General features: G+C 37.2%; 2 protein-coding genes across 4 annotated transcripts; both read left to right on the top strand.

Moving 5' to 3' along the window:
* Positions 1-968: 968 nt before the first annotated feature.
* LOC146321322 (uncharacterized) lies at positions 969-10,514 on the top strand. 3 transcript variants are annotated; one of them, XR_014771394.1, is made up of 14 exons: positions 969-1,004; positions 2,382-2,445; positions 2,550-2,933; positions 3,733-4,020; positions 4,104-4,400; positions 4,778-5,155; positions 5,241-5,528; positions 6,229-6,519; positions 7,863-7,907; positions 8,020-8,358; positions 8,459-8,755; positions 8,846-9,146; positions 9,835-9,861; positions 10,016-10,514. XR_014771394.1 is itself a non-coding variant. In XM_084726400.1 (10 exons), exons 1-10 carry the CDS (start codon positions 2,319-2,321, stop codon positions 8,758-8,760), a joined length of 2,739 nt encoding a protein of 912 aa, XP_084582526.1. In that variant the 5' UTR covers positions 2,291-2,318. The 3 variants fall into 3 exon arrangements, 1 of the variants encoding a protein (XP_084582526.1); XR_014771393.1 differs by lacking the exon at positions 969-1,004 and having other exon boundaries at positions 2,291-2,445; XM_084726400.1 differs by lacking the exons at positions 969-1,004; positions 8,846-9,146; positions 9,835-9,861; positions 10,016-10,514 and having other exon boundaries at positions 2,291-2,445; positions 8,459-8,760.
* On the top strand, positions 9,118-12,365 carry LOC146321321 (uncharacterized). The gene is made up of 8 exons (XM_084725834.1): positions 9,118-9,154; positions 10,016-10,060; positions 10,203-10,287; positions 10,369-10,395; positions 10,476-10,514; positions 10,619-10,678; positions 10,789-10,822; positions 12,233-12,365. The coding sequence occupies exons 1-8, from the start codon at positions 9,118-9,120 to the stop codon at positions 12,257-12,259; spliced, it is 354 nt and encodes a 117-aa protein (XP_084581960.1). The 3' UTR covers positions 12,260-12,365.
* The last annotated feature ends 1,569 nt before the right edge of the window (positions 12,366-13,934 follow it).

Here is a 13,934-nt window from a genome sequence, read left to right as displayed (position 1 = left end):
AAAAAACACTCATAATTCAATCAAATTACTTCAAATTTATTTTAGTTGTGAAGATCATAGTATTAAACAACCCCCGTTATTTTCAGACCATTTGATGAAAAAACATATAAAAAGCATATTATGACAGAAAAAGTTTTCGTTTGGGGTCCAAAATGACCCCAGGACATCATAAGGGTTAAATTAAAATAGTAAATTTTAAGATAATAAAATTATCTTATCTTAGTTTAGCTTAGATTGACCTCGTGTAAAGACTGGAAACAGGAGGAAACAGCAGCCTGGCTCCTTTCAAAGGCAACAAAACCCTCCTGCCAGCACCTCACTAATTATGAACAAACAATAAAACCTAAAACATTTATTAGCAAGCATTAGAGGTTTTAGATTTTGTTACCTAAAGTTGGAGACAGGCTGACTGTTTCCCCTCATTTCCAGTCCTTATGTTAAGCTAACATCTGCTAGCTCACAACTGGGAGAGCTGTCAGTCTTCTCATCTCACTCAGGGCAAAAAGGCAAGTAAGTATATCTCCCAAAATGTCAAACAATTTCTTTCAAGTATTTACATGTGTATTTATGCCCAAACCATATATATTTGATATTTCGCAGTCATTAGGACGACTAAACAGATATAGGACACCAGTATTGGTCACAGAAAGAGACAATGTGGCTTTATAACGAAAGGAAAAAACTTGATTACATTATTTCCTATAAATACAACCAACCTATCTGCCAGGGGTTTTGTCTTTTTTTGTTGGTCTTTGTTTGTTTGTTTGTTTGAACCAAGTGTGATGACGTCCATTGATGTGCTGTTGATTTTAAGTATTTTAAGTTGGTTTTATACAAGAGTCTGATTTTTAATATTCTTCACAGCAAGCACAATCTGCTTATCTTTTGTGGTTGGTAAATTGTCACCTCCGCCCACTTTGTGGGGGAAGTTTCATAAAATCTAGTGTGATCAGGGACTTTTTCTTAACGGTGGTGAGTCTCTCCTTTAATACTGAACTCTGGAGGTAAGTTATTCTAAACTTAAAATTAAAAAGTATATTGAAGAACCTTTTTTCCTGCATTAAAGTTATCTTTGGATTATATGCTAAAATACTTAATTTTAAAATGAGTTATCAAAAATTATTAATGTCTGTATTGTAAAATTATTGCTTTTTCAAAATGTAGCTGGTGATCAAAAGAAATTAGCACAGGTTTTGACTTTTATTAGAAATTTGAGACCATTTCAACTTTATTTAAGTATGAGAAACAGCTTTTGCATGTTGCTAAAATATCTGTCTCTGTTTTACCATTTAGAATCAAATAATTTGAATTAAATCTATCCTGATTTCTGTGGGGATGGGATCCAAAATATGACAACAGCAACACAGAAATGTACTTATTTTGGCTGAGATAATTTTGCACTTTACAATTAGTTTCTCTTGGGAACTTTCAGGAATCAAGGATGTTTTTTCCTTGAAGGCAAAGTCTACCAAATTTAGCTAAGCAGTTTGCCTGCTTCAGAAGCAATTATCTCAGTTATTAACAAAAAAATTATACATTTCTTGTAGAAAAAAACATTAAGTTTGGTTTCTTTTGGTTGAGTTGGCATTATTGTGTTTCAAAATGTAGATCTCATTATATAATCTCTATGTTTCTTATGCTTTCTTTGTCTGCATTATTTGCTGCCTATTTTTTGTGTTTGTGCGTATAATTAAAATGACAGAAAAAAATCAGAAAACCTTCAATCTCACATTTTTTCATAGTACGAGCAAGATCAGACAGACATTTTGTAATTATGTCATTACCATTTTTCAGTCATCACACAAAATCACATTATGTTTGGGCTGTTTATTTACTGGTAGGTTTTATTATGTGTGTACGCTCTTCCTTTTTTTGCATGGGACTACAAAAGTAAAGTGAAGTGAAAGCTTAAAATGAACTAGACAGAAAATTGTTGCCCCTGCTGCTTTGATTTTGATGTTTCTTTTGTGACTCTGTGAGTCTGTCCCATGAGAGTCCTCAAATTTTATGGAAATTCAGTTCTAAACTGCTTGAGTGTCCCTTTAACATTGGAGCACAGTTTGCTAAGTATAAATTCTTTAATTAATATTTTTATTTTTCTGGAGAAGGTAATTTTGATAAATATGAGAAAATAATCACAAACATGTTATTTTTCTTTATTTATTATTATTTCTGGGTGTAAGTTTTAATGCACCTCATTTGAAGATTGAATGTTTCCTGCACGCACTTTGTTGTATTATTCATTCTTTGTTTTGCACTAGGGACTGGGAAAACACAACTTGTTCCTCTGTGTATTGTACTGCATTGTAAACAGATGGATGTCAGTAAAGTCTCTTGTATCTCTTATAATACAAAGTTGTTCATTTCACATATATTTTAAGGTATGTGGTACCATCCTCAAGATGTCTGGATTTAGCCATTTTCTCCTGAGCTTCTGTATTCTAGGTACTGCAGTTTCACGTCACTCAATTTTTGTTAGTCAAACATATCGATCTTCACTATTTATTCATTCATTTTCATTTTTATTTTGCATATTGGTCCTCTTACAGGATTTATGTTCTGCTGCTCCAGGGCATGGCAGGTTAAGATGCCAAGCAATATCAAAGGATTGGTGGGTTCCTGCCTTGTTATCCCTTGCAGTTTTGACTACTATCGGTATCCACCTCACAACCCAAATCGTGTGGTTTGGTACCAGTATCAGAGCCATGGATATCCTCTGGTTTATGACAACTGGTACACAGGTGATGTCATTGACATATTTAGATGGAAAACATCTAGAGTGTATTCTAGATACAGCAAGGAATGCAGTCTTAAGATCTTCCCGTTGGGTTGGTCCCACCACAGACAGAGGATTTACCCCTGGGTAGATCCAGAAAATGTTGGGAGAGGCACTTATCGATTCTTTGATACAACTGTAACAATTGAAGTGGCGGGTAAGTTATCATGGTGAGTTTAGAAAAAGATACATTGTAGATGGATGAAAAATATAAACAGGACATGCTCCCAATTTTCATGAGCTGAAGTCTGAGGTTTCTTCTGTGTATACAAAATATTTGTTTCTGTTTTGTTACAAAATTTGTTGAAATCTGTGTTAGTGAGCACTTCCCCTTTGCTGAGATAATGCATCCACCTGACAGATGAGGCATATAGATGTTGATTGAACAGCATGAGTATTGCACAGGTGTGCCTTGGACTGGTCACGATAAAAGGCAACTCTAAAATGTGCAGTTTTATCTTGAAAAAAGACATTTGTGAGGCACTCAACTATGGCTATTTCACATAGAGCTACAGCAGCCTATATTGACTAGAGTGGCCCATGTGGAGCACTGACTTATGACTCACACACGTCAGAATAGCACTGATTTACCATTTCTCATATCTAATTACTAACATTACAGTATTGTAAAGTTTCTTAAATAACACACACATGCAGGTATGATGTAAAGCTTCCTTACTTTATTCTGTAAGTCCTCTCTGTCCTCAGGCTGTGAGACTTCTAAATCTATCCTCATCATTCTACCATGAAAATTAGTTAAAATTTATGATTTATAATGCTTATTTACTATTTACTTGCCCTATAAGTTTTTTTTATGTATGGTTATTGTTTCTGTGTGTAGCACAAAGAGACTAACATAACTACCACAAATTAAAATTTAAAAAATACTTGTCAAATAGTAACAAGGTAAGGTTCCTCTCACTCATACTCATATTCTTCACATTTCCTTTGTAAAGGCAGGGCAGACCCACCGGACATCATGATCTCTGGGAACATGAAAGTTGGACAGTCAGTGACAGTGCAATGCACTGTTTATCACACCTGTCCCAGTAGTCCACCCACCCTGAGTCTCAACATCCCACTGCAAAATCATGGTCTAACTCATCGCTCATTGTCTGATGGCACACAAAAAACTACCTTGACAACCACATTCACCATAGCGAGAGATCTCCAAACTGTGGAGTGCCATGTCAAACACACTGGTGGTCTCACCGCAGGAGCCTCTAAAACCTTCAATGCAGAATGTATGTGAAGATCATGCAACAATAAAACCAGTTTTTCTTTTATGATGACGTTAAAATTTTAATCTTTACCATTTGTATCTCAGGTTCTTTTTCACCATTGACTATCCGATCTGCAACAGACGAATTTCTTGAGGGACAGGCAAGCAAAGTAACCTGCACTGCCTCATACACATGCTCGAGACACCAACCAACCCTCACATGGAACTATCCTAATATGCAGGTCTCTAATGATATCAGCATGCATGGAAGTGCTCAGTGGAGGCATGTTTCTACTCTGACATTCACAGCATCAGCTAACGACAATGGAAGATCTCTGACATGCTATGCACGATTCACTGGGGGTGAGAGGCAGGAAGCAAGCATCACCCTGCGGGTAAAGAGTGAGTAAACAATAATTATAATCTTCATTTAACAACTAAACCTAACCTGTGGCCTTTATTTTTACCTGCCCTGCATCTCACCTGTGTCACCATCAGATTCTGTAGGAGAACCTTTTGCCAACACTCTGTGCTGTAGTGTTTATTTTTGTTTCTGATTGTGTACATTCTTAAAGCACTTATAAAATAAAATGTCACATGACTTGACCATAAAATTATTTCACTGCTGGCTTGGGGGGTGGGGTGTCAAATGACAAATGAATGTAAGACATGTAACAACTGTTTGCTAAAATATTGAGATATATCAACCAAAATGTTGATAATACGGCAGTGTTGGCAGTGATCTTTAACTTTGTTTCAAATGTTATTACTCTTTACAGGAAATATGCTCTCTCGCGGTTGGTTCTTCACCACCCCAGACAGCATCACTGGCATGAGAGGCTCGTGTATCATCATTCCTTGCAGATTCACCTACACTGCCTCCCAGCCTGCTGACCTCCAAGTTATATGGTACTTGTTTCAGACCAGTGGATATCCACCTGTATTTGACGAAGGACAGAATGTTATTAGTGAGTTTAACGGGTTAACCAGCTTGATTGGATCTGTGAGGGAAGGAAATTGTAGTCTTAAGATTGAGAGACTGGAGATGTCACATAACCAGGACAAACTTTACCCATGGGTGGACAAGAACCCTATAACCTCCTACTACAACCCAGGGTTCATGTCTTCTGACAAAACCACTCAACTAATTGTTTCAGGTAAGTAAGTCATTTCAACACTAATTCCAAAATATACAAGTCGCCAAATGACTGTCCTCACTTTCATTTATCCTTGATTTCATAGACCATGCACAGGGACCGCAGCTTAGCATCATTGGTATTCCCACGGTTGGAGAGAAGAGTCAAGTGTACTGCAGTGTGCACCATACATGTATCCATGCTCCCCCCACCCTGACCCTAACCGGTATACCTGGAGAAGATCGCACTGTGGACACTCTGGTATCTGATGGGATTTGGGAAAGGAAAGTAGAGCGAATATGGACAGCAGAAGAGGAGCACCAGAAAGTCATGTGTAATGTTGGGTACCGTGGTGGTCAGAAAGCCACAAGTGAGCTCATACTGAATGTTGAATGTGAGTAAAATTTGAGACCATGTGTTATTTGAATAAAAGGGATTGTTCTGACTGTTTGATGTTGGGTTGTATGAGGTACATGATAGTCAGTGTACTAGCTACCATAGATGGCAGTTTGGATGCCCCCAGTTTGGAGAAGCAGAGAGGGGCTAAGCAGTGTACTGCTGTGTACAGGGTCAGCAACGAAAAGTATTTTAGTCATCTAAGACCAAAGTAAAAAACTCTTTATCATCTGAAGTATATCACACAATAACACAAACAAACTAATGGATTGAGTCAGCGGTAGACCATCAACTAAAATGACTGATTGAATAATTTCACCCATTGAGTCTGGTTGGTTTGAAGAGAGCAGTATTTTGCCAGTATAATGGCTGTTTTTCAGCACAGGCTGTAAGTAAAGTGAGGAAAAAAATCTTAAAATAGTGTACTCTTAATTTTTTTTTGTGAATCTGTTTTTTAAGTGGCTAAAATATAATTTGTTGCTGACCCTGCCCACAGGGGTACATTGCTTAGCTTCTACGTTGGGGCCCCTCTGTGCTTCTCCAGGCTGGGGTTGTGTGCTGATCTCCATCTGCTGTAGGTAGTACACTGACTATCGAGAAGTACCTCGAACAACCCCACATGAAATAATCCAAACTATCTCTTCGAAATGAAATTTTTCCCGTTGACATTTAAGCCTCACTGTCACATTTCTGCTTAGGTCCGTATGAAGAAATCAGAATGATTGAGCCGCCGGGCGAGGTAACAGAGGGTGTGGCAAAAAGTGTAATTTGTTCTGTTTCCTACAAGTGCAAGAAAAATGCACCAACCATCGTGTGGAACTACAAAGACATGCAGAGTTCGATACAGACCGAAAAGTTACCCAAGAATACATATAACACAGTGTCAAATCTAACCTTCATTGGCTCTCTTGGGGATGACGGTGATTTGATTTGCACCGCTCAGTTTATCACAGGGGAGACCTCAGCCTCTGCAGCCATTCATGTAAAAAGTGAGTTCCTACAGGTCACTTTTTTCAGGAATTGTTTTTGGAAACATTATTGTTTTATTTCTTGCAAAGTTAGATGAGAATAATATCACCATCATATCTGTCCATTGAATATGAAGCTACAGCCGGTGGTTAGCTCAGTTTATCACAAAGAATCTGTCACATCTACAGTTCACTCATTAACATGTTACGTCCAATCTTTATTCTGTACAAAAACAGGGGAAAAGGGCAGAATTATGGTTCTTTCTAGAAGGGCACCTAAGATTTGTAAAACTCACACATGCACGCTGGATTCAGTACAGAAGAGCTCAATGTCACTTTTTTAAAGAGTTTGTTGACTTATTATATTCAGTATTTTTTTTTTTTATTGTCCGTTTTCAGTCACAGTTTGATAAGGTTTAAGCATAAGAACAACCTGATTAGTTTTAGGCATAAAAACTACTTAGGGAGGATTAAGAAAGGATGATGGTTTATGGTTCAAATAATACCTTTCACAATGTTTGAAAAGCTTTATGGCAATCATAAGGATGCACTGTTGAGGACATGAGAAGTAGCCAATCACAGTACAGTAGAGAGGGACTTGTAGAAATCTCACATATTTGGATTCCCTTTTAGATATGACCCTGAACTGCTTTGTATCTATCTACACGTATTATCTATTATTTATCTTTTATCTGTGTAGCTTTAGATTTAGATTTGGCTGAATTTATTACCATCTGACAAGGCTAGCTGTTTTCTCCATTTTCAGTGCTAACCTCATCTAAACTAACAGGCTGCTGTACACCAACATTTAAAGCTATAAAATGTAACATTTATGCATTAAAATACCTAAAACCTTTATATTTTGTTGAACTGTGCACTTACATTATCCCAAAATGATTTTAACAATGTTCAACCCCAGAGAAATCTGTAATTTATTTTATGCATTTCCTGCTAGCTGCTAGTTGCTATGACTTCCAAGAAAACACAGAATACACTGGATATGTCAGAGTGGGGAGGAAAGTTGGAGAATGTAACATAATGTAAACATAACATAAATAAAACACAATACATTACTTCATCCATGAGTCATGTGAGATCATCTGCAATGGTGGCTGTTTGACGCTGTGGATGCTACTGCTGATGTCAACAAACTGCATCTTTTCAAATTGTAAGTTTTAATGTAAGGGAGACCTGTAGTGGCAGAAATGACTGCATTTAACAGACAAATATAATAATGGTATCAATCTTCTCATGTAACTCTCTGCCAGAGAGCAGATGAGCATATGTCCCAAAATGCTGAACTTTTGCTCTATGATGCATTTTGAAGGATATCTAATTGCTAATTGCTTTCTGTCATTTTACAGAATACGTGAAACCAGTTGAAGAAATAGATCCACATGAGTATGACAGTGGGTGTTACTCTCAGTCCTCTCAAAACTCATTTTACTGTCATGTTATGTCACAACTATGTAGACTGATTTCTGCAGGGCATCCCATTATGACTTGTTTGTCCCTCTACAGTGTTCCACGTTCTGGCTGCTGACGTTCCTTTCAGATTGAGTGCCCTCACCCGCTCCTGTGTGGTGATTCCCTGCAGCTTTCAGTACCAGGAGGATGTGCCTCTCACACGTGGCATCTGGTCCAAAAAAACCGGAGGCGTTATCTACCATAATGGCCGGACCCATGTGCTTGACCACTTCAAGGACCGCACCAGAATATTAGGAGATCTGAATGAGGGAAACTGCTCGTTAGAGATTGATGACATCAAGCCCTTTGACAATGGACCCTTCTGTTTCCATGCAGAGAAAGGAAACGATAAATACAGATTCAACAATAGCTGTGTATTTATAGTCATGAAAGGTCTGAAATGAGTACAGATCATTCAGCTAATTTAAAGTGCCAAGCTACATACCTGTTTGCTCTCTCATCAGTGAATGTGCTCTGTGTTTTACATGCTCAGCTTCCCCAGAAAAACCAGTGATGACCCAAGTCCCAACTGAAGTCGATGCTGGCTCAACAATAACTGTCTCATGTTCTGTGACGCACACATGTCCATCCCATCCTCCAGTGTTCTCATGGAGCGTCCCTAGCATCACTAGTGAGGTCTCACACACCTGGACACCGAAGGGCATCTGGGAGACAACCTCCACCATCACTTTCATGGCTGCTGCAGGAGACGGGGTCAAAAGCCTGACCTGTACGGCCGTCTCCTGGCGTGACAAGCAACAAGCCAGCACGGTCAAACTGACTGTAAAGGGTTAGAGCACAAAGTTAATTTTTATGTCTTGTTGTATCAAACATTGAGTTGTGTTTTTCCATTTGCCTAAAACTGCTCATACATTACTAGGATCACTGATGTACCAGATAAGAAGTTCTCTCCCAGTAGCCATACCAGTCTCAGCTCTGGTCCTGATTGTGATCATCCTAGCTGCAGTGTTTGGAGTGGTCATCTGGAGGAAAAGGTAGAGTAAATTCAAAGCATCAATTTGAAAATGTGCCAGTACTTTAAACGGGTTAAATAAATGCCATTGATGTATGTTGTAGAATGTAAAAGTCAACATTTATTTTTGAATGTTTTTATGTTTTTTTCTGTTTAACAGAAAGTGCTCTGACGACTCAATGAGACCACCACCTCGACCAGAGAAAAGGTATGTAGGTAAAGCTTAAATGTGTAATGCATGATGATGACATTATTGATGACTAGGTTTCAATCAGGAACACTTATGTCAACAAAAATGATGTTTATAACAAATGGTTACCATATATAGTTAGATGGATGGTCAAGTCTCTGCTCTTTGAAAGTTATGAAAGAATCATGAAGGACTATCCTCTGAGAAATTATTCCCCCTTAACAAATATATATGAACTTTAGACATTAGTTAAATCAATAATAGAAGAAATGACATATAAGGAGCTTCAGTGTATCAGCAGAATTATAGTAAAAAAAAAAAAAATTAGAGGTTTTATAAGACTATGATGTTTATGCTGTACTCTTGTATGGATACGACAGATTTTTCTTTCTTTATTATTTTTTTTAAGAAAAATAAAAGTAATGTAGCAAGTGTGTGCACAGAGTGTTGCACATTGTATATGTATCAGTCGTGGTGATATGCAGCTTGGAGTACTGGGTTAGGTTGAAAAACCTGATGGCCTGGTAAAAACTGCTTAAGAAAAAGAGGAAGAAGAAGAAAAAGAAAAAGAAGAAGAAAGAAAGCATACTTTACGCAAAGGGGAAGTTACATTTCTCGCTCTGTCGCCTGTAGGTCAATGTTATTTAAACACATACAGCACATCCTGTGTAAATTTCTTTCTGTTTCTGTATTCAAACAATCACAGGAGATCACTCTGGGACAGATTATCTAGGTAAACTTTATTTAAAAAATATTCATTTAAAATCATTTATTCATTAAAAATCAGGACCAATTGTATTGGTTGGTCTCATATCACACAATAATCAGTGCAAAGCCTTTTTAACCTTGTCTTACTTGAAATAATTTCTCATCCTCATAATTTCCAGGCGACATCCTGGAGGCGGGGAGAAACCTCCAAGGCCGGAAAAGAGGTTTGTCAGCAGATAAAATGGACAAATACAGTAGACCTGCACTGACAAATACTAACACGTTGCTTTCCAAACAGGAGGTCCTTTTGGAGCCGATTCTCCCGGTAAGAACACCCACAGGTAAACATTCACTTTTAATCTGCAGATGTAGTGCCTCATGTTTGCATTGCTGATCTTTTCAGTAGAGCAGAGGATGGGCGTGTTGGGTGGCAAGACGGGGGCAAACCCAGGTAGGGGTTCTTCACTACTGCTGGCTTTAGATTTGACCTTTTAGAGTTTCTGTCCGTATTTATTTGGTGCTTTTCTTATAGGAGGTCCTTCTGGAGCAGATTTTCAAGGTAACATTATCAGGGAGGAAATACCACATATCAACTGAAAATATCAATTACTTTAAATAAAATATTTATTTCCTCTGCAGACACCAAGACTACACTGCAAACCTCAGTGTTGGCTATTTGTAAGTGTTTCTCAATGTTCCTCTGCTACATAACATAGCCCTAATTGTTTATCACAAAAACTGATATTCTGAGATTATACTGAGATTCTCTCCTCCTCCAATAGAAACAACACCACAACTGAAAAGTGTCAGATTTCCAAACCGCGCTTTCCATCCCCAAAGGAGTGAGTTTAACTGACACAGCTGCCCTTCACTCTTTTAAATAACACACCATTGGGTTTCATTTAGCTATGTGTTAATTATCTGCTTTCTTCTTTGTGTCTGTTAAATCTAGTAACCGGAGAGCCCCTCGCTCTGCCAGGCCTGAGGTTAGTAGCGTTGTGGTCTGTGATAATGCCCAAATCTGGTGTTATGTTTCTCAGCTAACCATGATGTTATAAGTGCTAAGTCTGAGGCAACTAGATTATTGAAGACATTTCGCCTCTCATCCAAAACACTTCTTCAGTTCTGAATGAAAGCGTCAGTATGATTCTGTTGGAGTATTGCTGGATACTTATTGGATAGTAAGTAAGTAGTAGGGAGTAATTAGTAACTATTCAGTGTGATGTATCTCATCACTTGAAGGGACGGAAAATAAGTAAGTAATTATAAGATAATAATGAAGTGATGAGGGAGTAACTACACAGTATGATGTATCACTTAGTTTGAAGGGACACTGAGGGAAACTGAGTAAGTAATCACAAGATAACTGCAGAAATGAGGGGGTAATGAACAACTATTCAGTATGATGTATCATTTTATTTGAAGGGTAAAAATGAGTAATCACAAGATAATGATGAAGTACTCATCTGATTGGTGAGTTTACAGTTAAGCACCTGAGTGTCTGTATGATTGTCAATTGATTATAGATGTGGTATTTTGAAAGGAAGTGCTTTGAAAGGTCAGAGAAGTAACATCATGTCCGATTTATGTGTCTAATATAGTGAAATATGTATAGTGTTTTGCATAACACTGTATTTTGCAAAAATTTGCATACAGTTGTGCAGATCAGGATTAAAGTTTTGCTCCTTTAGTGTCAGATTTCACTGACTGTCTTATTTTTTATTTTAATCTGTAAGCAAGTAAGTGTCTCCCTGTCGTTCCCTAGTAACTCATCATTATCTACTTTATAGTCCCTGACAATTATTCATGAACTATTCATTAACAAATCACTTATCATTTGGTCGTTCCTCACTTGTTCCTGTGTAACTACTCACAATTTTGTATACTGTATTGTAAAGTGTTACCATTGTTTCCTTGTCCCAAGCCCTTCTCCTCCAATCCATTTAATAAGTTAGCACACACTCCTTATGGCAGACCAGTTTTTGGTTCATGGGCCAGAGGGTGGAGAAGAGAGGATGTGAGGAAGTGTAATTTAATGCAAAGCACCTGGGATTCACCACATTAACATCCAATGTAGTTGCCTCACCAGAAAGAAAGTTAAAGATGCTTTAAGGTGTTGCACATCAAATCGTAAATTCAGAAATTTTCATGTTTACCTCCACTAACTTGACCTCTAACAAACCAAGTTGCTATAAGAAAATACATGTGCCTGGAGTGAGTGCCCACTGAATACACTGTGGTCACATGATGTTTCCTTTTCTTATAGTTTTAGGAGGACTGACTCAGTGTCTTGCAGTAAAACGTGTTTTCTGTAGTTTTGTGACACATACTCTAGAAAAGTGCAGAGATCAATTTGACATTGTAATAAATTCCAATTTTCCCCATTTTTTTTGCAGGATTACCATGTGTATGGCAACATTTGAGTTCCTCAAGACATCTTGGACACAACATTTGCTTCTAGGATAGTACTGCTGTTATTATTTTACATTCATATGCATACTGCACAGAAAGCTACATATATGTTTATGTGTGTGGGGGTGGGTGATGTTTGCCTTGCTTTGAAACTTCATATTTACTTCATTTAAATAAGGTACATCAGCTGTGACTTAACTGAATTTGTGCACCTGCTAATAAACATAATAAACATAATAATAACTGTTTGGGTTTGGTTTGATGCATAACACTAAAATCATTTGATAATTTTTTTTTACAAATACTAGAAAAGGAGATAAAGGGTCTATAATTATTGTCTTAGAGTCAGTATAAAGACGAAGAACATCACAAACATCAAGACTTCAGCAATTCAAGAAACATTATGAGTTAAGATTATAGGCGTTTTACTATAAGATTGTCCTCTTAAAGAAAATCTCTGTTGTTCTTAATTGTGATGTATCCATACATAGAACTAGTCATAGGACATCTGCTACTGAAAACAAAACATACATGCACTGAAATAAAACATCATCATGTGTGAATAATGATTGTTGCCTAATAACTTTTAAACCTCCCTTCAACACTTTGAAAATTAGTCCTCCAAACATGGATATTATTCTCACAAAATTGTTTTTAAATTCTTGTATTCAGCTACAATCAAAGAATCTCCAGACACAAGTCCTCGTTTTCCAGTTACATTCATGCTTTTCACTGCTGTCAAAGATTGGCAAACAGGAAGCTGTAAAAAGCTCTGGAGTGCATAAACTGCCTGTTATATGATGTTTGTCCACTAGATGCTGGTAAAATGCTGATAGTTGTTTCCCTCTGCTCTCCCCACGTCTCCTGCCTGTTACACAACAAAACACACCGTTAGGCGGAGCAGTTCAGGGTGATCTGAACTCTGGGGACAGGCAGCAACTCCAAATAACTTTTAGTTATAATTAGTGATTAATGGATAAATGATATGATCGTCATCAAATGTTGTTGATATGAGTTGATATTATTGATATGAGCCATCAGTGGTTTAGTTCAGTGTTTCCCAAACTTTTTTCTGGTAACCCACTTTTTAAAAATGAAAAACCACTGTGAGTTCATTTGAACATAAATGAACTTTCCTAACCATTTTTACTGCCACACACGATATATTATCTTGACACGTGTTATTGAAAACGTATCGAGACGTTAAGTCCTTTATAAATTAGAAATAAATGCATTTAGACTGAGTTAACCGGCCATCTCATTGTTTTCATTTCCTCTCATCAGGAAGACACATTTTAACCTCCCTCATAAATGAGACAACAGACAAAAGGTGCATTTAGGTGGAATAAATAGGGTCTCTTTATTTCATCTCATCAGTAAAACAATATACACACTTTAAATGCTTTATAACAGGTGCACTGCAGATATAAATCTTAAATTTGCATTTAATTATTTATTTGATGACCCAGATAAAATCTCCTGATTGAAATGTTTTAGTCCACCCACAATTTTATTCATTTATTTGTCTTATCACTTTGATGTCAGTGTAAAAATTCATAATAGATGATGACTAACTCAACTCAACTTTCTAGTTAAAAGTCTTAAATTGTTCCTGGATTAAAATAAATGAACAATGCTTCCACATTTTGAGACTAAGAAAGGAAACACTCAAAGAAAACATAGAAA

The sequence above is a fragment of the Lutjanus erythropterus genome, chromosome 9 (genome assembly GCF_056507025.1).
Source record: "Lutjanus erythropterus isolate fLutEry1 chromosome 9, fLutEry1.hap2, whole genome shotgun sequence".
Classification (NCBI taxonomy): Eukaryota; Metazoa; Chordata; class Actinopteri; order Lutjaniformes; family Lutjanidae; genus Lutjanus; species Lutjanus erythropterus.
Note: the sequence above shows the minus strand (reverse complement) of the source record. Positions and strands in the feature narration are given on the sequence as shown.

Bases quoted from the DNA above. Each gene is read 5' to 3' on its own strand.
- LOC146321322 (XM_084726400.1), top strand. From the start codon at position 2,319: ATGTCAGTAAAGTCTCTTGTATCTCTTATAATACAAAGTTGTTCATTT. The intron at 2,446-2,549 runs GTACTGCAGTTT...GTCCTCTTACAG, and splicing joins CCTGAGCTTCTGTATTCTAG to GATTTATGTTCTGCTGCTCC. The intron at 4,021-4,103 runs GTATGTGAAGAT...TTTGTATCTCAG, and splicing joins TAAAACCTTCAATGCAGAAT to GTTCTTTTTCACCATTGACT.
- LOC146321321 (XM_084725834.1), top strand. From the start codon at position 9,118: ATGAGACCACCACCTCGACCAGAGAAAAGGTATGTAG. The intron at 10,061-10,202 runs GTTTGTCAGCAG...TTTAATCTGCAG, and splicing joins CCTCCAAGGCCGGAAAAGAG to ATGTAGTGCCTCATGTTTGC. The intron at 10,288-10,368 runs GTAGGGGTTCTT...CTTTTCTTATAG, and splicing joins CAAGACGGGGGCAAACCCAG to GAGGTCCTTCTGGAGCAGAT.